At 44.2% G+C, this 22,942-nt stretch overlaps 2 protein-coding genes across 12 annotated transcripts in view; both read right to left on the reverse strand.

Annotated features, from left to right (window-relative positions):
- Positions 1-4,712, reverse strand: part of ALDH18A1 (aldehyde dehydrogenase 18 family member A1) — a 33,879-nt gene extending 29,167 nt beyond the window's left edge. For 3 of the 4 annotated variants that reach the window (XM_062635093.1, XM_062635092.1, XM_062635090.1), the window contains exons 1-3: positions 4,627-4,706; positions 2,710-2,905; positions 2,471-2,582 (exon numbers count right to left, since the gene is read on the reverse strand). The gene's annotated coding sequence lies outside the window, so the exon portion shown is untranslated. Of the gene's footprint in view, positions 1-2,470; positions 2,583-2,709; positions 2,906-4,626 lie in introns of all 4 variants that reach the window. The other variant, XM_062635091.1, reaches the window with a different exon arrangement.
- A 2,402-nt stretch (positions 4,713-7,114) lies between these two features.
- On the reverse strand, positions 7,115-22,115 carry TCTN3 (tectonic family member 3). Of its 8 annotated transcripts, XM_062635095.1 has the most exons (14): positions 21,832-22,115; positions 21,006-21,124; positions 17,133-17,263; positions 16,701-16,809; positions 16,514-16,632; positions 15,731-15,766; positions 13,980-14,054; positions 13,753-13,878; positions 12,573-12,668; positions 12,209-12,315; positions 11,455-11,620; positions 10,594-10,731; positions 7,672-7,928; positions 7,115-7,492 (listed from the first exon to the last, which is right to left on the reverse strand). In XM_062635095.1, the coding sequence occupies exons 4-13, from the start codon at positions 16,738-16,740 to the stop codon at positions 7,707-7,709; spliced, it is 1,125 nt and encodes a 374-aa protein (XP_062491079.1). In that variant the 5' UTR covers positions 16,741-16,809; positions 17,133-17,263; positions 21,006-21,124; positions 21,832-22,115; the 3' UTR covers positions 7,115-7,492; positions 7,672-7,706. The 8 variants fall into 8 exon arrangements, with proteins under 8 accessions (XP_062491079.1, XP_062491078.1, XP_062491082.1 ...); XM_062635094.1 differs by having other exon boundaries at positions 7,115-7,928; XM_062635098.1 differs by lacking the exons at positions 16,701-16,809; positions 21,006-21,124; positions 21,832-22,115 and having other exon boundaries at positions 7,115-7,928; positions 16,423-16,632; positions 17,133-17,264.
- Between the last annotated feature and the right edge of the window lie 827 nt (positions 22,116-22,942).

Raw genomic sequence — 22,942 nt, forward strand, 5'->3', positions numbered from 1 at the left:
ATCGAGGTTTTGCCTGGTTTTGGGTTGTTTTTTTTTTTTATTTAAACAGCTATGTTAGCAATTAAAACTTTTGTGGGAAAATTTAAATCTGCAGTTCTTGGTCCAAACTCAGAAACCTTCCCACTGGGAAGCCAGTTCAGAAGAACTTACTAAAATAAAGAAAAGCTTCAAATAAACTGTCTTCCGAACAGTTCGCACATAGCTTTGCCCAGGTTCTGTATAAGTTATACACACAGAGAACAGGGAATTCAAAGCAACATGCACTACACCATTCCTTTCTACCAAGAATCAGCAGGACAGTGTGGTCATGGCAGTCCGCAATTCTTGGCATTGCCTTGTGCAGCAGAATAAAACCCTGTCACTGGCCAGTTAGAATGGTTCCAAGTATCCCTTTCAATCTAGTATCTCAATAGAGAGCATCTGCAGAAGCTCAGTATCGCTCCATTCTGTTATACCTTGTGTGTAAGATAAGCAGCACCAGCAGGGTGTACAACAGCAGCACTAGAGAGAGCACCAGGACCTCCTGCCCTGGAAAGGGTGAGCTGAGGAAGGGCACGATTCACACTAGGAGACAGCAGCACCCACTCGAGCACAGACAGAAGTTCAGCTTAATGAAAAGCAATGGCAGACAAACTACTTCTTGCACACGTATCAGTGACACCTGCAGGCGTCATGCCTTGGCCAAGCAGGTAGATCCAGCAGAATTCCCGTACCTGACCCCACTTGCTGAAGCTGCAACACGGGTGTCCAGGAGAAGCAGCACCTGCAGGGAGCATGGGAAGCAGAGGTGGCCGCGCCAGCCCCAGCCTAACCCAGCAGATGCCACATCAGCGCTGCAAGCACAGCCTGAAAACCAGCCACTGGCTGACGTCACCCCAGCGCCTCCAGCCTCATTCCTCCCACCAGCACGCACACCTTCCTGCCTGCTGTCCCAGCGGATGATGTAATTCTACTCCACGTTGCAGCACAAAATCCAGGGCTTTACCAGTTACAGCATTAACAACTGTTTTCTGTCTAGCCCCAGACTAGTCCAGACAGCCCTTCCCACAGCTCAGGCTGCCTAGCCATCTCCCACATCCAGCTTCCCTTGACCTGGATTCTCCCTGTGCTGCAGACAGTAGATGAAAGCAATCTGCAGCGAAACTTTTAAGAGTAGCTTCGCTTCCTCAAACCCTTTATCTCCTTTGTTTTCTCTGCAGCCCAAATCCCTCCACAAGGGCCAAGAGTGCTGGCTTTGCCCTTCACTTATCTCCCATATGTCTTTTACATTAATTTTTAAATTAAGAGAATAATTAAACATTTAGGTTGGAAAAAGACATTTAAGATCATTAGGTCCAACCGTAAGCCTATCACTACCAAATCCACCACTAAACCATGTCCTGAAGTGCTGCATCTGCATGTCTTTTAAACCCCTCCACCGCTGTGGGTATGGTGGGAGAGGTGACTCCTCCACTGTCCTGGGCAGCCTGCTACAATACCTGATCCCCCTTTCAGTAAAGACAGTTTTCCTAATATCCTGTCTCAACCTTGTCGACACAGCTTCAGGCTATTTCCTCTTGGCCTACCACTTGTTACTCGGGAGAAGAGAGACCCGCACCTCCCTCCATCCTTCTGTCATATATAGTTGTAGAGAGTAATAAGGTGCCCCCTCAGCCTTCTCTTCTTCACACTAAACCCCCACAGGTCCCTCAGCCTTTTCTCATCACACTTGCGCTCCAGGCCCTGGACCAGCTTTGCTGTCCCTCTCTGGACCTGCTTCAGCACCTCAAGGTCTCTCTTGTAGTGAGGGGCCCAGAACTGAACACAGGATTCGAGGTGCAGCCTCACCACCGCCCAGTACCAGGGTGTGATCACTGCACTGGTCCTGCTGGCCACACTATTTCTCACACAAGCCAGGATGTCATTGGCCTTCTTGACTACCAGGAAAAAAGACGGCTCATGCTCAGCTTCGTCAACCCACATCCCCAGGTCCTTTTCCCTGAGCAGTTCTCAACCATGGAAGCCTCATGAAAAGTGAACAATATGCATGTGCTGGGGGTAGAGTTCAAGACACTTGCAAAAACCTCAAGAGTCTCAAGAATTAACAGAAGACCCAACTCACAATTATCACTATCTCCACACAAGGGAAAACAAAACAACACCCCCAAAACAGCCACCCAAAATAAATATAAGGTCATCACTTTGTTAAAAGACTGTCTAGAGATTTCCACTTGCTAGAAGTGGATTTTACTTTCATTATCATAGTGCACATAAACCCTGCTCTCCCCTCCTCCCACTCCAATTATTAGCAAAGATAAACCCAGTGTATATAACTGCAGAATAAAGACAACTCCAACACCAGCATGTTGGTCACTCACAATCACAGCAGCTGATTTTTTACATTAAGCCAAGCCTTCATTGTTTTGGGCTTTTTTTTTTTTTTTTTTGTCACAGATAACAAGAAACAGTACTGCCCTCATTTTAGGCTCACCTGGCCAATTTTTAGCACATGCAACTTCTTTGAATGTACTTCCAAATAAAAAGCAACAGGTTCTCCTCTATCCCTGCAGATGCTGAGGAGCTGCTTTTCTTTTTTTCAGACACTGAAACAGAAGAAGAATTGGTAAGAGAAAATGAACAGAAACTAAATTGGTAGTCTCTTCTGTCACACGAAACTAGTAGTTTTATGGAAGGATGCTTGTTAGTGGTAAGGGATCCTAGAGTTCCTACCTGGTCATCAGTTATTTACCCCGGTGTACAGCAAGTATAGTAGGAAGTGAGCAATGGAAAACTATGGTTTCAGATGGTTAACAGTAGTGAACACCTTGAGTAATCTTAAAGAGAGTTCCATCTTCAAGAAGCATGGGACCATCCTGATGGCATTAACAGTTTGTGCAGGCAGACATGCTACAGTCCACCTTCAGTCCTAGACACAACTGCAACAAACACAGGTTATCTCTGTGCAAAGATTTCCCCACACACACCTAATTAAAACAAAATAAAAAGCACACAGAGTAGCTGCTTTAGTCAAGATTACTAAGTGAGGAACACAGGGACACAGATTCGTTTAAACAAGCACTAATCCTCACTAGGAAACCTCAAGATAGGGTTACTTAGCATCTTTCAAGCATTTCCTTACTCCTAACATCACCTCTCTATACTCTTGCGTTGATCAAATCTGCCTACTTTCTTCTACCACCTGTTTTCAGCACTGAGCAGCAAAACATCCAGTTCCACCAGCTGTTAAGGATAAAGATCACAGAACTGGTAGCCCAGTTCTGCTCCAGTTTTCCTACAGCCCCCAAATGAAAACTGTACAAGGGCCAAAGGTCATTCAGGAAAAGCAGTCAAGACTGAATAATCATTTCTAATAGCTATGGTTAGTAGAGTGACAATAATGACACTAAGCAACAAGATGCAAATCAGGTACTTGGACACATGTTCGTATCCAGGAGAAACTGTAGAAAGGGACATGCAAGGACAGAATGAAAATTCTGAAAAAGGTAGACTGAAGTCAGCACTTTTGTTTAATGTTTCAGGAGAAGGACTGACTACTACATTTAGTACCCCAGCCTTTCTTCCAGAACCTCTTACAGAAATTTTAGGTGCACTTTTTCAGCCTAATTTTCTTTCTATTCATACTCTCCATATCCAAATCCCTATTGTGGAACCCCTTCAACAACTGCCTTTTGGCAACAGTTAAGTCAGCCAGCCACAACTTCCTAAGGAAAACTAGAAAATACTCACCAGCTGTAGGATTTATGTCTAAGCCCCTGTCCTATCATTTCCACAAGAAGAGCACCACTCAAAGCAGTATTCATCAGCATCTCAACCTGAGGGGAACCATGCATGCTCAGCTCAGCAGTCCCTCCAGTTCCTTATTTTTAAGCCATATGCCTTTATCTACCTTTCCTTTTTTTTGTTCTCTGCCCTCACAGTGTGCTTCTTTTGGGGTTGGAGAGAAAAAAGATGGCATTTAGTTTCTATAAAGGCTAAGCTAACACCCAAATCCTAATGAGGAAAATTAAAACACAACAGTAGAAGAGCAGTCTGTCAGATGCCCAGACAAAGTACACAATCAGGACAAGAAAGCACTTAAAACTACCTGAGTACTCTCCTAGTCTCCAGCTTTGTGTAACTCTGGGTCTATTCACCTTCTCCACACCAATCATGATTTTACAGACTTACAGTGCACTCACCCTCTCATTCCTCCTTCTGCTGTTGTCCTAGCACCAGAAGTGTGCCAGTTTTGGCACCTCTCCTGCTCAAAGCTGTGGTTCCCACCCCCATTAAAAAAAAATGGCTTTTTATCTATATTGCCAGTGATCATGGTAATATTCTGGTCATAGACCAACTGATCCACCTGTCTGTACAATCACGTGAGTACTGCCACCACCAAGGGAGACCCACAGTCTGCACTGCCGTTACTAAATCATTATAGGATGCTCTTGCTGTTCTTGTATCAAGGCTATTTCATATGTACAATAATTTCCATTGCTCTTCCTCCACCTCCCCAATTATCCTAAACAGAGTTCAGCATACTAGTCAAGGGAGAGTCCAGAACTGCACAAAATAGTCAAGTTTGGACAAAGCAAGGGTTTATATAGTTACATGATACAGTCTTTTAATCTGCACTTCATTCCTTACCTGATAATTTCTGCCATTCTATTTGCTTTTTGGCTTTCACTACACCTTGAATTGACTTTTCAGAATATCATCCACAGTGACTCTCTCCTTCTTCACTCAGGGAAGATGTTTTCTTCCCTGGATGCTGCAGAAAAACATAAGAAAGCATTGCATTCATATTCTTACTAATACAACATGCAACAAGAGCAGCTGAAAAACTGCTGAGGCAAAACTGAAAGGTGCTCACTCTGCCTCTGAATACATTTCTTATAACAATTCCGGCAAAGAGCAGTTTAGAAGGGGAAGGTGGTACAGCAAACAAAACAGCACTTAACAAAAAATCAAAACAAAAGATAGTACTTTCTGAAATGGCTAAATATAAATATTTTAACACAGGGAAGAAAGAAACCCATTACTTTAACACTTAATAAGTTGCCTCTCAGAGTCATCAAGTTTGAGAAGAGAAAGAAGGTAAACACTTCCAAGCATCCATCACTGTCAACGCAGCCGTAAGCATTTGTGTGAGCATTTTAGTTATTTTTCATTTAAGAAATTAAAACTCCTCTTGATTTCATAGTTCAGAGACACTTGCCACAGGCTTTTGGAAAACTGTCTAAGCTTTGCTCGTTAAGTCTCCTTTATCTACAGTTTTATTACTTCTTTCAGGGAGCTATCAAGTTTCTTAAAAACCCTCTTATCTGCTCGTGTTACATCTCCACTGAGGAAACAGCAAACAACACCGGCTTATCAACACCAAGAGTCAGATCACAACCCAGGTAATCGCTTTTATGTGTCATGCAAGTGTCAGGAGGGTTTGAATATTTTCTTTGGATATAGAGAAATCCTGTGAGTAGACACAGGAGACGAGCAAGAAAAAGGAAACCTCAAGAGGGGCAACACGAAGAATAATGAGGCCAACACAGCTCTTATCTAGTCTAGTGCTTGCAGCCTACTCTGGTGCTCACCCTAACTCCACCCTGCCAGTATCTCCACTCAGTAGCAAAGCTCTGCGGCCGTCAAGATCTGAACCAAAGCCTACGAGGCTCTGGGAAGCTGGCGAGGACCAGGCGCGCAGGGAGCGTCCCGCAGCAGGCAGCACTGCAGCGACTGCCCACAGGGGTTACGGCGTAGGTCGCTTCCCCCACCGCAAGCCCCCATCCCTCCGCTGCAAGCAGTACGGAGCCCGCTCCTGACCCTGCAGCCGCAGGCAGGGAACCGACTCACGGCAGCGACTCTCGGGCGAGCGCAGGCGCCGCCACAAACTCCGCCGGCGGCAGGGCCGCAACCAGGCCCCCCCCCCAGCTCGCGACCCCGGCCCAGCACCGCGGCAGCACTCACCCGCCCGACGCAGCCGCTCCAACCGCGCCCACGGCCCCCGCTGCGTCGCTTCCGGCCCCGCCCCACGGGACGCATGTGCGGCCGTGTTGTTCCGGCTGGGGGCGGGTGCTCGGGCGAGCGGGGCGCTGCGGACGGGCACGGACAGCGGCGGCAGCGGGAGCCGGTTTCCCCGCGGCGGTGTTGGGCGGAGCCCGGAGATCGCTTACCGCGTGGCCGAGCCGCTACCGCGAGCGGGGGGCGACACACGGCGGGGGGCAGCTCGCGCCCCGCGTGGCCCGCGCGGCGGCGGCTCCTTACTGGGTGAGGGCGCGTGAAGGGACGGTCGCTGCGCCCCGCCGGCGCCGTTTGCCGTGCTCGCCTTGCGGGGGCGAGGTTCGAGCGGTTCCTCGAGCATTAACGGCGGCTTCTTCCCCGTTACAGGCGGTGCGTGCTCCTCGCGCCTCCTGCCGCGGCTCGGGGCCGTGGGGAAGCCGAGGGTCAGGACAGACCCCCTGTGCCGGGCGGCGGTGCCGGCTCCTCGCCGCAGGACGGGTGTTGGTGGGACTCGGCTTTAGCCCCCGGTGGGCATAAAGCGGCGCTGGAGGAAAATACCGCTCGCTGGGAGTGCTGAGGTGCCGCCGGTGTGAGGCGGTGACACGCTCCGTGCTCCGTCGGCTCTTAAGTGATCTTGTGAGGAAGCAGGATCGCGTTTATGTGTTCTCGTGGTAACTTTCTTAAGGCACACGGCGATAAGGGTGGCACAGGGAAGACGAGGAACGCAGGTGTTGGAAGCACGGTTCGTGAGGCACCTCTCCTTTCCTACAAACCCTTTGGTGGTAAAACGGCGGCTATAACTTGGCAAACAAATGTAACAGTGGATCATGTACATAGTGCCTGAAGAAAGTGGCAGCACATTAAGGAGCTTACAGACATTTTTAAGATGACTTCTTTAGCTTTTCTTTGCATTTTATGTACATTTTACATTATAGAAGGGGAGAATGATCTCAGAATATTTAATTTCAGAAATTCATTCTGTTTCTGTTTGCTGGGGGGAGGTGGGGGGTTGTAATCTATGACAGCAAGAATGGAAACTCACTGCGCTTCATTTCCAGCATAACAACGAACTGACCACCCCATAGAGAGATGGTTTGTGTAACAGTACTGCTAATGTGAACACTGATTAAAGCAAAAATTTCAATAGGGTATCTGTATTTGAAAAGGTAAAACAGTAAGTAAAAAAACTCAGGTGTGGTTGTCATGTAACAAGGACAGGTAAAAGGTCACCAGTAGACATGTCTACCCATAAAATAATACTTCAGTCTGCTTGGGAGGACTCCTGAATTCTAAATGTTTGGTTAGTTCCATGTAGAAGAATCACATGCTTCTCCAACAGGAGGATGAACGAATGCAATGCCAAGATGCTTGCATTGAACTTTACTCCTCTCTTCAGATTCCTTTTTCCAGAAAGCACTCTTGTGTTCTGAGAACATGAAATACTCATTTCAACATCTTCCTCCTTGTTCCTCATCAGTGCAACATCTCTCCATCCCTCCATCTCTCAAGTGTTTCACTGCAGTAACATTTGCAGATGGTGCATACAGATAATAGGGCGTGAGAGTACACAAGACAGAAACTAGTCACGTAGCTTAATCCAAGAGCAGAAGGCACAGAGATGTCATAGGCACAACATAAGAATCCAAAGAGAAAAGTCTGATCTAGATCATATTCTGAATGTATAAATTCACTTACCAAACTTTAAGTACAGGACCCAGCTATTTAACTTTTCAATAGCAGAGAATACTACAGATTATTAGAATCAAGAAAAAATAGCCAGCCAGATCATCTCTGTAACTTCTTTCCAAATTCACTGCCACCTTAAATGGGAAAAAGATGTCAAATGGGAGTTTCCAGTGTACTTGGGGCTGGCCTCTTGGAGGTTCTGGCCATTCCGTCATGTCAGTGAAGGTAACAACAGTTGTCAAAGGTACGGTGCTTGTGTTTAGGAACTGTAACAAGAAGGAAAGCACAGAGTTCAGCAAGCTAAATACAAAAGAATCATCCCCCCCCCCCCCCCCGGCCTTCAGTTTGCTACAGCAGAGACCCACTGTAGATTACTGGCAAGCAAAGTGTCTTTAGGATAATAGAAGTATTCCAGATAAAATTTTTAGTGGAGTAACTGTTCGTTCCCAAGATTGATACTTGGCAGGTAAACTGAGGACACAGGTTTTGACAAAGATCAGTAACTACTGAGCATTGTATTACAGAGCTCCAGAATGTAAGCAGTGACTCAAGCTCTACTAGAGTATACCTTCTGTTGAGAGAAAAGATGTACAAGGAAGCTGGTAATAAGAACAGAAGCAAAGCTAGCTTTATTTTTTATTAAATTGTATTTCTTCTGTAAGGTAAGATCACCTGGCCCTTTGCTGCCAGCAGACAAGATTTGATCCCATCAATAAGATAAAGCAAGGACTCAATAAAAAAAACATTTCTTACATTTTAGGATATTGTTTCAGAAAGGAGACAGACTGGTAAGTCAGTTGGTAAAGACAGAACAGGGGACTGCATGTCTAAGACCTCAGTTCCTTTCTGTTTCAACCAGATGCTGCAAGACAACCAATACACTCGCTTCTTGAGCCATCTGGAGTTTCATGACCAGCTTGGGGGACTAAAGACCATGCTGCTGTCAAAAGAGCAATCTCACTCCTTGCCCCAGCTTCCCATTTCTGCATGCTAATCTCTGGCAGCATACCTTCTGTGCTTGCACTGGTTTAAGCCAGTGTGTGAAATCACCACCTCGCTCACCTCCCTGGAAACAAAGCGGGTCAGCATGGGGCACATCAGCCCTGCTGTGGGTCTATCCCCAAGCCCAGCTCTGCTGCCCAAAGGTGGCGCTTGAGTCTGGGACCCAGAGTGTTCCCATTCCAGGATGGCTACAAAACAAAGCTGAGGCTGTTTCTTAATCACCCAGGGAAATCTCACTCCCTTGCAAGAAGTCAGTCTCTGGCATTCCTGCTTCCACCCCTTCTTCCAGTTGGGCCTTCTTACACTCAGTGCCAGCTCATTCCTCAGTTACAAACTGCCCCTGGCTTAGCTGTTAGAATTATCCCTTCACTCCTGATGAATAAAAGTTCTCCTATCAATGAGTAAACACACGATAAACAAGCAGCAATTTCAGGTGATCAGCAGTTATCTGCAGAATCTCTGCTTCTTCCAGCTTGGCTGATCCTTCCTTCTCAAAGGCACCAGCTTCCTCAGCTTGGCCGATCCTTCCTTCTCAAAGGCACCAGCCTCCTCAGCTTGGCCAACAAGCCTCGGAATGATTCTGGCTTTGTGACTGGACCTTCAGAACATGCCTTAAGATCAGAGTAATGCAGAAAAAAACTCCATACACAACTCCTCTTCAACTGCTGGGAGAAGGCAGTCAGAAGTGACTTTCAGCATTTACCTGTATAGCTCTACATCATTTAAGACTATCTTATATTTTCAGGAAGTCCAAATGTAACTGCCACCAGGTATTGTGGATGGGTGTAGAAAACAGGATGTTTTTCCTGGGTTCTGTGTTTTCTGGTCAGCCACTAAGGCAACTCTCCAGTGTCAGAGTGTAGTCTAAAGGAAAAGATTTTCTCTAAAGAATGGATAGATCTCAGATAGAGAATCTGTAGACTAAAACTGGGCAGTGACATAATTCAAAAATAAAGCAACATACAGCATGCATTGGTGATCTCACTGCTGTGCTTACAAATAGCTGTAAATGTTAACTGTTGGGTATGGTACCAACCAGTACCTGTGCTAAAATGTCTTTATTAGCAGCTCTAATTTGTGGATTGCCACTGGTGGTTTTCTCTTGCTGCCAGACTTGCTTTTTTATCATTTGCTTTGCAATACACCTTACAGCTCTAAAGTAATTAGCATCAGTTGCTCAAGCAGATGAAATCTAAATCTCATAGTTCTTGACTGGCTAATACTTACTGAGGCATACACACCCTGCACCTTCACTAGGAGCGCAAATCTTCCTCAGACAGAAGTTTTCTTAATGGAGCCAGGTAACAGCTCAGATTTAGGAAATAACTTTGTGGGGTGGTGGTGTCAGTTTGCCTCAGGGCAACATGTGTTTTACAAGGTGAACGTTTTCCTATTGTGTTCTTTTCCTCTGTGTTGCAAGAAGGGAGGATGAAGAGGTACCAGGAGACAAATCCAAGTAAGTGATGCAAAATCACATTTAGACAAGTCTGACATTCAAAGTGTGATAACAGATCACACACTTGCCATGTCATACCCCACTGCCATAAGAATGTCATGCGCAGGTGTCAGCTGCTCCCCGTAAAGCCCTTGTAGAGGAGTATAAGCCTTGAAATACATGTGCTGCTCAAAAGATTGTATTGTCAGGGCCTGCACCGAAATTGGATCCACTCACACAGGCTTGAAAAAGGCTATTAATTGTCCTGTTAGCTCCACCTTCCTGCTGACATCATAGTATTGCAGAGTAGTTTGGGCTGGAAGGGACCTTGAATCTCATTCAGTTCCAACCCCCTGCCATAGGCAGGGACACTTTCCACTATGTCAGGTTGCTCAGAGCCCATCCATTCTGACTTTCAATATGTTTAATCATCTAAGGTTCTCAACTCCGTGATCTCAAGACCATTTGATTCCTTGCTTCATAAACAACCATACCTTCAGGGGGTGACACTGATAGAGGTATCGTGCACCCAGTATTTGAGCCTGTGGGTTGGACAGGAGGCCCACTTTTGTCCACAGTATCTGTATCTGCAGGGTCAAAGGAATCATGCAACAGGAAGTGCAATCCACAGCCTGAAAATAAGACACCCAAACATCAGAATAGAGTATTTTTAAGATTAAAAAGGACCACTGTGGTCAAAGTCTAATATTTTGGATAGCATATGTTACAAAATCTTAAATCAGTCACTTCAACACTAACCCTGTAACTTCTGGTCCAGTCAACCACCCATTTTAGAGCTATATCCATCTCGGTGTCCTCTCATTTCCAAACAGAATTTGTCTCAGCACTACCACTTGGATTTTGCATTCTATTAGCCCACTTCCCGACAGATTTATAATTATTAAAATAGAATTTCTGTCCTCCAGAAGTACTTGGATCACAAACTTTTACCCTTATTATGTAATATATAAATATCCCCAGAAACTGGAAAATCAGGATAATCCTAAAACCATCTAATTAATAGGAAGTGACTAGGTAGTATTAATTCTAGAAGGCTGTGAGAAAACAAATACAACACTGGATTGAGTCTGAAATTCTTTTTTCCCTTTTAAATGGCAGTAACAGAATGCAGGGTTGGGTTTGGTTTTGTGTTGTTTTGCAAGTACAATAATACGAACCATAATAAGAATCACTGCTTACAGGCATTGAGACCCCTGAGTCAGTGGCTCATCACACAAAGAAAGTAAACCTAGATGAACAAGCTAGTTCTTTCCCCTCCCCCATGCCCACACTTCCCCAAGGCAAAGATAAGAAAGGAAAAATATTCACAGCTGATCATTTTGCATTCTTATTACCTGCACACTGCAGTTCTGAATCAGAATGGTGACCCACTGTTCTGCCTGGGTTGAATGAGCACTGCCAGTTATAGCAAGGTCCTCTGCTCTCTTCATCCCCTGAAAAGCCTCATACAACTCCTGCTGGGTGTAACTACAGTTACTTTCTTCCAGTACTGGGGATAGGCTGGAAATGAGAAAATAACAGCTCTGACAAAGTGATTTTCAGGATAGGAAAAAAAAAGCTATAAAGATCCTTCCTTCATAATGAGCAATTCTTCTGCTCTTATAATGAGTCAACAGAATCATTACAAGAAGAACTGGTATTAAATGGATACAGTTTCAATCCCTTCTGCAATGAGAAGGGAGAAGAACAACATAGCAAGGTAACACATGGTAAGATGGCTAAAGAGCTGTAAGCTTTCAGACCTGCTCTGTCACCACCAAAAAAAAAAATTACCCAAATCAAAACAATCACTTTTTAAGGTTCTGTTATACTTCATTCCTCAAATACAAACTCTTACTCTTGCCCAAGACATTGCCATACTCCAGCCTCAGAAAACATTCACAACGCTCAGACTGTTCTAGAGGTCCATCATCTTTCTGACATTCAAGTTCCCTAAGAAGTATATGAAATATCTGTAAAGACCCATTGGTGACCTCAGGGAAGGACCTAGGTTCCACAGCAGTGCATGACAGGCTACAGAAAAATGTGCTCAATGAGTCCACAACTTCCAAATGCATCGGGAAAGGTGACTTCAGAGTGTGCTGCTACCTGAGCTTGCAGCCTGATCTCACATTTCTTCCAAATTGTACTGTGTGTCGGAGGAACTGTGAGCAACTTCCACCACCTTCACTCTGTAAAATGCTCATCTGACAAGACTGCGTGTCAAGAAGTCAAACAAAAGCGTAAACAGATGTAATACAGGACACCCAATTTGTATTTAGCTATTCTCTCACCCAACATTCCTCATCCTTTTTGCTGGACTGCAATTCAGTCATGACCAAAAGGGCTGCTGATGGCTGCAATGTAATACTCTCCTCACAGGTAACAGCAGAATCTGAAAAGTCCAGACAGTAGAGTACCAGAAGTCAATAAACCAAGTGACTAACGAAACTTGATAGCAGAGAAAGGATACATGCTGCATTGCACCCCTGTTTGTAATCAACAGTGGTGCTCCAGTGATATAGCCAGGGTTTCCACTTCTAGGCAATGTGTGAGAAAGAGTTCTGGTCTACAAAGAGGCACAGGGAAGAAAGACGGGAAAACATTAGTACCAGTCAGATCAAATTTGCATTCTCAAAAATGTAAGTGTAACCCATTTTTGAATGACTGAATATTATACACTACTAAAGCCTCAATTACTTGTTTTCAATTCTCTTTCTTACCTGGCAAGTTTATCTGCAGTCCAGGAGGTAAAAAAAAAAAAAAAAGTCAGTACCCTGAGATGTGGATTCTACTAGGACAGTTCTTGAGACAATGAATTCCTATTGCTCAGCATTTGTCTCTAAGGAAGTGAATGTATCAGTCTGGGCAATTCTACAGATGATCTGCAGAACAAACTGCCTTGACCCTGATTCCGAGTGGCAGATTCCACTTCTAAATTGTTTTATGGGGAGAGCCTCTGGGGATACCTTCAGCAAGGTTACACTGCACACTTACCAAACCCTGAGGTCACCACTTATCCCACTTTACATTGCCTTTATGATGCAAGGTTTATATGAAATTCAAACATGTATTTCCCAGATTTCCACCCCCTCCAAAGCAGCTCTTTTTCCCACTGCACAGGCAAAATTAAGTAAGCACCTGGAATAAATTCAGTAACTTTGCTCACAAACATTGAACACCTCAGACACACCACCAGCTCTTTCACAAGATCATACCGGTGACCCCGATCTCATGCTCTCCCCTTCTCCCCCCCACCATTGAAACAAAACAAAAAAAACCACCCACATCACCAAAAAAAAAAGGATAAAAACCCAAACAAAGCAAAAAGACCAAAAAACAAACAAGCAAACAAAAAAAGCAAACCCAAATACAAACCAAATTAAACCAACAGCAAAAAACATTCAGGTAAAAATAGCCAACCCCTTCCAACTGGTGCCGTGCAAGGCTGCGTGCTTGTACCGAGCCTGAGTCTTTCTGCTAACAGGGTTTACTTGAGACCAGAGCAAGCGTCCCCTCCTGCTTTCAACCACTGTGTCCCAGGGTTCTGGTACTACCACAGCACAATGCCACTCCTCTAAACTCTTCACATCTCATCTGTACAAAACTGGGTCACAAACTTGGTAAGAGCCTGGGAGGGTGGGGACACTGACCCAAAAGTGCAAAGTGAAGCGCTGCTGCAGAGCAGATCCTGAGTTCCCAGAGATGTTGCTCATTTTGAACCAGACAGAAACACTCTGAATCCCATGTGTGCCACTGTATTCTATCTCATAGATCACCTGTAAATCCAATTGAGAGAAGAATCAGAGGCAGAGTAAGATAATAAGGCAATGACTTCAAGCGAGTGTTGAGCTGCCCAAAGGGAAGAATGACCAGATACCTCAGAAACAACGTTGATACATGTGCTGTCTCTCATCTGGGGAGCTTCAGGTGGTGCGACTGCAGTGACGTTTATCTGGAGATAGCAGGCATGTTAACTGTTAGTAATGTTTCAAAGGAGTGTGCCTTTCCTATTCTTCTCAACTGCTTTTCTATCCAAGTCAGATTTGCCTTCCTACTGTAGCTGTCATATGTGGACATGTCACCCTGCTCTAGATCACAGTATCACAGTATCACAGTATGCTGGAGATTGGAAGGGACCTCAAAAGATCATCTAGTCCAATCCCCCTGCCAGAGCAGGAACACCTAGATAACGTTACACAGGAATGTGTCCAGGCGGGCTTTGAATGTCTCCAGGGAAGGAGACTCCACAACCTCCCTGGGCAGCCTGTTCCAGTGTTCCGTCACCCTCACTGAGAAGAAGTTCCTTCTCAAGTTTAAGTGGAACCTCTTGTGTTCCAGTTTGCACCCATTACCCCTTGTCCTATCACTGTTTGCCACTGAGTAGACCCTGGCTCCATCCTCGTGACATTCCCCCTTTATATATTTATAGACACTAATAAGGTCACCCCTCAGTCTCCTCTTCTCTAAACTATAGAGACCCAGCTCCCTCAGTCTTTCCTCATAAGGGAGATGCTCCACTCCCTTAATCATCTTGGTTGCCCTGCGCTGGACTCTCTCCAGCAGCTCCCTGTCCTTCTTGAACTGAGGGGCCCAGAACTGGACACAATATTCCAGATGGGGTCTCACCAGGGCAGAGTAGAGGGGAAGGAGGACCTCTCTCGACCTACTAACCACCGCCCTTCTAATACATCCCAGGATGCCATTGGCCTTCTTAGCCACAAGGGCACAGTGTTGGCTCATGGTCATCCTGTCGTCCACTAGGACCCCCAGGTCCCTCTCCCCTACACTGCTCTCTAGCAGGTCGTTTCCCAACCTATACTGGAGCCTGGGGTTGTTCCTGCCCAGATGCAGGACTCTACACTTTCCCTTGTTATATTTCATCCCGTTATTCCCTGCCCAACTCTCCAGCCTGTCCAGGTCTCGCTGGATGGCAGCACAGCCTTCTGGCGTGTCAGCCACTCCTCCCAGCTTAGTGTCATCAGCAAACTTGCTGATAGTACACTCAATTCCTTCATCTAAATCATTGATGAATATATTAAATAATACCGGTCCCAGTACTGACCCTTGAGGCACTCCACTAGTTACAGGCCTCCAACTAGACTCAGCCCCATAGACTACAACTCTCTGGCTTCTCTCCTTCAGCCAGTTCGCAGTCCACCTCACTACCTGGTCATCCAGTCCACACTTCCTCAATTTAGCCGTGAGGATGCTGTGGGAGACTGTGTCAAAGGCTTTGCTGAAGTCAAGGTAGACCACATCCACCGCTCTGCCATCATCCATCCACCATGTTATTTCCTCATAAAAGGCTAAGAGATTGGTCAAACATGATTTCCCCCTGGTGAAGCCATGTTGACTGCATGCTCACTTTTTCCTAAGAAAACAAGCTACCTCCCTGACTCCAGCACTATCTATGCCCATTTATTTAAAAGTACATCTTTCCTTACACCCCTAATTTTTTTTTTTTCTATAATGTCACACTCTGTCAAAAAAAAATCTTGTCTTGGACACAGAACATTCCCATTCTCCCACATTCCCAACCCATGGGCATTACAATGAATGAATGCCTAAGATTCCAGATACGTTTTAATTTAGAAGCAGAAATTATTGTCATTGGCAATAGAGACTGACCTTCATGGACTGCATAATGGTGTCATTAATTGGGACCTGGGGAAAACAAACAAACCAACATACAACACGAAAAAAACAACCGATTTTCTGGGTTTGCAAGTGCCTGAAGTCATAAAGCCATCACTAAATGCAGCCTACATATTACACTGACAAAATTTTTTTTATTACAGATGTGTAAAACTTGTCATCAATTTGTGATCTAGAATTCACAGACATAATCCACAGAAAGCATTTTTAGAACATCAGCAGACAAATTTTGTACTTGGTTCTGTTAATGGGCTGCAGAATGCAGGCATCCTTGATCCATTCCTGGAACTCCCCTTTCTGGAATCGAGTAATTACTTCAGCTTCCATTTAAGGAAAAACTAAATTTGGGCCACAGTGACGAGAGCCCTGAAAACGTGAGTTAAATTTCATCAGTAGAAGACTTTCTACTACAGTTACGTAGCTTTAGATTTCCAATATAAGGTAAACTGAATCATTAGTCTTAATAAGATGTTATTATTTACAGTGCCATTTTTTCCTGGAACACCAGAGAAACTCGAGAAGGCAAGAGGAGATATTTTCATATTAATATTCAGTAAGACCAGCATGATGAACCCAGAACAATAAATCTGTTATTTTGAAATTATTTTGAAAACAGGATTTCCAGCAAGGCGGCCTTAACAATTGGGAGATCAGGGATGACATACAGGGTGACCTTTAGTTTTCCAGTTAGCTGAATTTGCAGTGGAAAGTCAAGCAAATAAGATGTTGAGCAAAATGAAGAAATACAGCATGCACCTTTAGCACATAGAAGTCACGGTAGTAGGAGGCAGCATCTAGGGCAGGGTCAGTAACGCAGCTCTTGCTCAAGTTGGCAAAAATCCGAGTACAGCTTGTGCTTTTACTGTCCAGGAAGCCTGAGTTAAGACACAACAACAGATAAAACAAGCAAACCACACTGAGAAATTCTTCCCCCTCTACTAACCAGCAGGATTTCCATCAACACAAAGTCCACTGGATCCCATTTTTACTGGCTGTCTAAGTGTGCTCAGTACAGATGATGAATCAAAGTAGACTAGGATTGGATCCCCAGCCTGCAAAGACAATTTGGAGAAATCACAGACAAAGTGACTGTGGAATACTAAAGCCAAATGCAAGATGATGACATAATCAGGGCACAGAGGCAAATTTATACTTCTCTTTATACACCAGTTTTGTTTAAAGAATTGTCCAAAATTTTAAATACAAGAAAACTAATCAGATTTTTTTTTTTACACAATAAGGAATGAAAGTAAATGAGTGGTAATATAGATTACAGGTAGAAAAACAAGAATCTTTCACTCTGTTCTCATTAGATCTCATTGCAGACAGCTTTAGTAAAAGTGTATCTGCAAAGTGCTATTTTCTTTCAACTTACCCGGTAAAAGGAAGAGAACGACGGCTGGACTTGTGATGGTGCTATGAAAGAGTGTCTGCCATACTTCTCTGAAAACTTTAAAAAATCAGATTCTTGGATATCCTGTGGCTGTTGGTAGTAGTTCAGTTTTGCTGAAGGTTGAAATGAGGAAGAAAAAAAAAAAAGTGCCAGTGTCAAATTACTAGGGAAAAAAAAAATAGATCTAAGACAAAGGGAGTATTTTCTAAAGGAAAAACTTCAGTAATTATAAGCTAGATAGTGCCTTGTATTAAGTAACTCATAGTAACACAGCCAACAGACTAATATCATATAATCAGTAGTACTTTGTACAGTTTCATGGAAAAACATGGAAAACAGGTGTTTCAGAAATCATTTTCCAAAATTTTTTTCAAAAAACGATTTTCCAAAAATGATGGGAATTGCTGAAGGCAATTATCTCAATATGGGCTTTAATTTCCGTAAGATGTCCAAATTAGACACACACGACATTTAAATGACAAAACACTACCAAAACATGAGTCCACAAAAGGCAACATTAAATGGATTCAAAATAATTAAGGTTGGTAAAACCCAAAATAGGTATGAATAGAGAATAGGCATCCTAAAAACCCCGGATTTTCTATTAGCATTCCACTGTAATGCCCTCCTGAGCCAGTGGTATTCAGTATGGTTACAATGGTTTAATGTATTATTACTGCTAAAACACCAAGTCGTAAAAAAATGGCAAACTATTAAGGCTATACTATGTAGACTTATCCTAATGAGTCAATAAACTTTTGAATCCATCCAAATAAAACATCTTACAAGGTTTGAGGAACTACAGATCATCCTGACAATAGGAGTGAGTGGCAGTATCCTTGATTACAGTAGTACCAAAGAAGAATTTAGGCTGTCTAGTAGGTTAGGGGGACGGAAGGGAAGCATGAAGAAAATCTCCAAAACTTCAGCTCTCAATGTAATTTTGTTGTTGAGCAGATCCTCAGATGTATAGAGCAGCAGGCTGAAATAAAAGCTTTTTTATATCCAAATACAGCATTAGTCCAGCTTAAATCTTTTAATGTCATAAAGGCCAAAGGAGTGTTAAACTCCTATTTCAGTCACAAAAATAGTTGCACAGAACAGCTTTCTTATTATTCACTTGAGGGTATAACCATTACAGTGAAAAGGAAAGCATTGATAGTTGTGCTAATCACAACCATTTCTTTGGAATGCAGTTCTTTAAGTACTCTCCTGCTATCAGAGCTGAGTACCTGCTAATGCAGACTAACAACTCTACATAATGCAAAATATACATGAAAATTGGAAGAAAAGGCCTTCTGCAAAACTTAAGATATCCAAACTGCTCAAGTTTTCAGAGAAAAGACATGTATAAGTTGTTCATAGGGCAGTCTACTTAAGAAAGCACGCCAGCTACTAAAGGGTATTTAATCTTGTAGAAAAGGGAAAAAAAGAATTTCAGACAATTTAATTTGTCTGAAACAAAAAAAAAAAAAAGAAAAAAAAAGAACCAAAAAAAACACACCGAAACAAAAACAAACAAAAACCCCAAACCTAACCAAACCAAGCAACAGCAAAAAAAAGAAAACGGGAGTCAGGCTCATGGATGGTTCTTGTAAGTTTAAAACTTATTTTAGTTCTTCCACTGATTTAGAAGTGGAAACAGCAGCAATATTCTCCTAACACCTGCAAAAGCTAAAGACAAAGTTGTTATCTTGAGAAGTTAGTGTGTGAAACAGGAATGCTTTTTAAAGTATTTTATATATTTTGAAAATATCCAGGATTTACAACTGTCCCTGAGAGCTGATATCTTCCTCTTAAAGAGTTAGTTTCAGTTGGATCAGCAAGACTGCCTGACTCAGCCAGCTACAGTATCATCAGACAGAAGGAACTGTTAGGGATGTAGTGAGCAGTCACACTGCTCCATTTAGTATCAATACAATCTAAAATCTGTTTAAGACATACATGAAACTCAATCCTTAGCACAAGACAGGCAGTACTGGGAAAAACTGCAAAGGAAAAAAGGGCTACAGAGGGGACAAAAGAAAGATCGGGTGTGATTAGCTCTCAAGGTTAGAGGAATGCCAGAGTTCTGGACAGCTGTCAGATAGAGAACAACAGTATGAAAAAGCAGAAACATAAAGCAACTGAAGGATGGCAACAGTAAAAAGTGAAAAAAATAGGCAAGAAAGATGACCGGGCGAAGCATAGTAAGTTTTATACTTCAGAAAAGACAGCTGAAAGAGTCCTGCAGCCAGGAAAGAATGAGGACAGTCATGGAAAGAGACATTAGTAACAAGCAGAGGAATAAGAAAACCTCCATCTTTTAGCAGTATCCTTTCTGAAGAAGTATTAGTAAAACTTGAAAACTATGCTGGTGTCTACTTGCGATGGTGAATGATGTTTGTGCATCACACCATCTTAGTTACTGGCCACAATAGCTCATTAGGGTCAGAGCCTGTTCCCACTCGCCCTTTTCCAGGAGGCCATCTGGAGTTAGCTTGATTATATTTCTGCCAGATGCAGCTCATGTCAAGTCCATCCTGGAAAGGCGTCTTCCACAATCACTTGATGAGAACATGTGTATTTCTATGTTTCCTTGGGGAAGGCCGAAGGGGAGAAGCCTGTTTCTACCAGAGAACTTTATCATCCTTCAGGTGATCTCAAATGAAGTTTCTCAGATTTCTTTCAGCAAGCACAGAAAAAGAAAAGGCTATGTAAGCAGTGAATTCTGTTGTTCCCAGGTGTGCTACACCTAACAGACATGTGCAATCAAATGTCTATGGTTTGTTCAGTTGGTCAAATCACATGATAGATACAGGGCCCAAATAATCAATTGACAGAAAAATCTCCTGACATCCGTCTGGACACAGATGATCCTTCCTTTGGACAAGATTACAGATTCAGAATTCTTCTAATCCTATGATTAGATATGGGTGGTATGGGAAAAGGATAAAGTTTAGCTACTTCCAAGTTAGAGGCTGCAATACCCAGGAGGCTGATGGCACTTTCAGCTATGGTTAAATCCTCATCAAAATTCATCTTTACTCTGAGACCTACTGAAAATTGGAATGGGTGAAGTTCTAGCACTACTACTTATCACGTAACTATGAGGCTCCCATTGTTTCTCAGCTCTTCCCCGTATGCAAAACATTGTCATCAGCTGTGAAGACCTGAAAGCAGGACTAGATAATGGGAAGCTAACCCTATTTTGACTAATTGTTGGACCACTTAACCTCCTGAGCCCCTCCCAACCTAAAATGGCCTATGATTTGGGTCAGAACTAGATGGGACTGTGGGTCAAAACTCCCAGGCAAAAGACTCAAATGGGAAAACCGTAAGTGTTCAAATGTTAGTGAATTTCAATGAATGTCAGAGCTGGACATGAAATCAGCCAACTGACATACAATGTGGAAAGCAGAAAGAGGAAAAAAGTGTTAATGGAGTGTTAATCCTATGAGGGTATATGATTAGTAGAGAAAAAGCATTGCCAGAAGAGAAAAAAAGTATGAAAATAAGCATATGAAATAAAGAATCCAAGATATAACAAATCACTTTCTGGTAAAAGCAATAGCGGTACATTTCAAACATCAACCCTTATTTGTTGCTGTAAGTGTAGCAAACTCAGATACAGAAACAACTGATAAAAGCTGATTTGTATTTAGCAAGAGACTCTACTCTTAAACCAACTGCAATGATCTTTGGTTTTGTTTGTCTTTGGAGATTGGATCCTGAGTCACTGTGGTCTCTCTGGAACTCTTAACAGCCCAAATACTTAGTAAAAATCATAACATGTAAGTTGAAAGTTTAAAAAAAAAAATATCCCTAAGCAGAGGCAATCTGTCAATTAAATGCATGGAAAGATAGGCTACTTACAGTCATGCAGCTGCACACAGAACAGAACAGGTCCATCAGGGACAGGAACGGTATAAGTTGGATAAGGAGCATTACTTCTGAACAGGATTGATTTTTCAACACACACTTGACTTACAGACCTGCAAAGACAAGTTCCCCCCCCCCCCCCCAGCAAACTGTTAGATACTATTCTTGCATCATTTCATATTTTACATTACTAAATGCCAGTCACAGAACACTATTATTTTTCATGACTTTACATGAGATATTGTACAATTCGCATTGATAATTAATTACTGAAAGGCTCTCTCGTCATTGTAGTAACTCTGAGGATACTCTCTAGTTGAATATTCAGAAATCACTCTGAAATTTCCTGGAACAAAAAGTGGTAATTTAATGTCTGCGTATTAGAGCTCTCCTCGGTCCTCCTCACAAGTGCATCTGCAAAGACGGTCCGCAAAGATCCACGTATTTGAACTCTCCAAGCAGCTGAAGCTATCTTCCTCACTGACAGCATCTCGCAATCTGGAACCGCTTCACTGTCGCTTCACTGTCTTCAAGCTGTATATTAAAGTTCTTTTTCCCTGAAGTAAAACTTACTAGCTCCCACCGCCAGTGGCCTCACCGCAGTAACCAAGCCCGGCTCTACTCGGGCCATTAAGGTGTTGGCCACGGGACCTCTTCCCAAGCCCTCCACTCGGGGTTAAACTGCCCCGTGCCCGCAGGCGCGGCCCGCACGGCAGCAAAACCAGCACTGCCGGACGGCGGCTCCCACTGCCCGCCCGGGTGCAGGGGCAGCAGCGCCTGAAGCGGCGCCAGCTGCGCTGCGGGCCTGTCCCCTGCTCACCTGCTGCCACCGGACAGGCGGAATGACTCGGCGGCCCCAGGGTCGCGCAGGCCGCGGGCGCCGGGCGGCAGGCGGCGGGCGGGGAAGCCGCCGGCGGAGAGGCGATGGCGGGCTGCCCGCGGGGCGCGGCGACGAATGTGAGCAGTGGGACCGTCACAGCAGGGCCCGGCGGCGGAGGTCTGGGAGAGGGCCCGGGCCGCCGGGGCTCGGCGCGAAGCCACTTTCTCGCTTCGGGGAAGGGCTCGATGCGCGGTCCCGGCAGCGAGCTCGGCGGCGGCTCCGGGCAGGGTCACCCGCACCAGCAGCAGAACCAGCACCACCTCCCAGAGCCCGCGCATGGCGGCGCCTCGTCGCTAAGAAACATCGGCCGCCGCAGCCCCGGACGAGCCGAAGCGCACGCGCATCAGGGACCCACGCCCGCCCACGGGCTGGGGGTGGCCGGCGCGGCGCCTGTCCGCTGCCCCGTAGCTGGGTCGCGTGTTAAGAGGTATGAAGTGTGCGTGCTAACATGGTACGGGCACCACGGTAAGTCCCAGTAGGCCGTTGCTGTAACTACCTGACATAATTACACAAGGCCAATACATAGCTTTCTTCTTCAGAAATCACCGCAGATTCACTGTAGGGTTTTGTTTCCTTTCCCGCCTAAAGTACACAGATGAGTCTTATTTATTAACATTTATACAAGCATATTCATACATATTTATTAACATTCAGACAAGTTACTTAATTTCAGAGGGCTTTGTGGACAGGTAGGAGAACAGATAGAGAATAGGAAGGAGTCTACTGCTGAATTCTCATCAGATTCTTGTACATACGTGCAATGTTTCCCATGCTTTGTAAACCGAAGGACCTTCTACTGTTCTGAAATACACAGCATATGTGACTTATTCAGGAGCTGGGCCTCTAGCAAAAGAATTCGTTGTACTTACCATTTATATTTTTTGTTACCCTTATGGCCCTGCTAATAGTCATCTTTCATTCAGCTAAGGATGGCTGCAAGAAAATGTCTCTGGAAAGTCACCAGCAACACCACACATAAGAGTGATGTGTTCTGTCCATTGGAACTGAATACCTGCCCCACACAGAATTTCAATTTAGCAGAAAATGCAAA

This window comes from Pezoporus occidentalis, unplaced genomic scaffold (assembly GCF_034315485.1).
Source record: "Pezoporus occidentalis ecotype Australia unplaced genomic scaffold, CSIRO_AGI_Poc_V1 ctg45, whole genome shotgun sequence".
Lineage (NCBI taxonomy): Eukaryota > Metazoa > Chordata > Aves > Psittaciformes > Psittacidae > Pezoporus > Pezoporus occidentalis.

Coding starts and splice junctions, on each gene's coding strand:
- TCTN3 (XM_062635095.1), bottom strand. CDS start 16,740: ATGGGATCCAGTGGACTTTGTGTTGATGGAAATCCTGCTG. Junction 13,879..13,979: donor GTATCAACGTTGTTTCTGAG/GTATCTGGTCAT, acceptor TTGGATTTACAG/GTGATCTATGAGATAGAATA. Junction 7,929..10,593: donor ATCAGTGTCACCCCCTGAAG/GTATGGTTGTTT, acceptor TTCTTGTTACAG/TTCCTAAACACAAGCACCGT.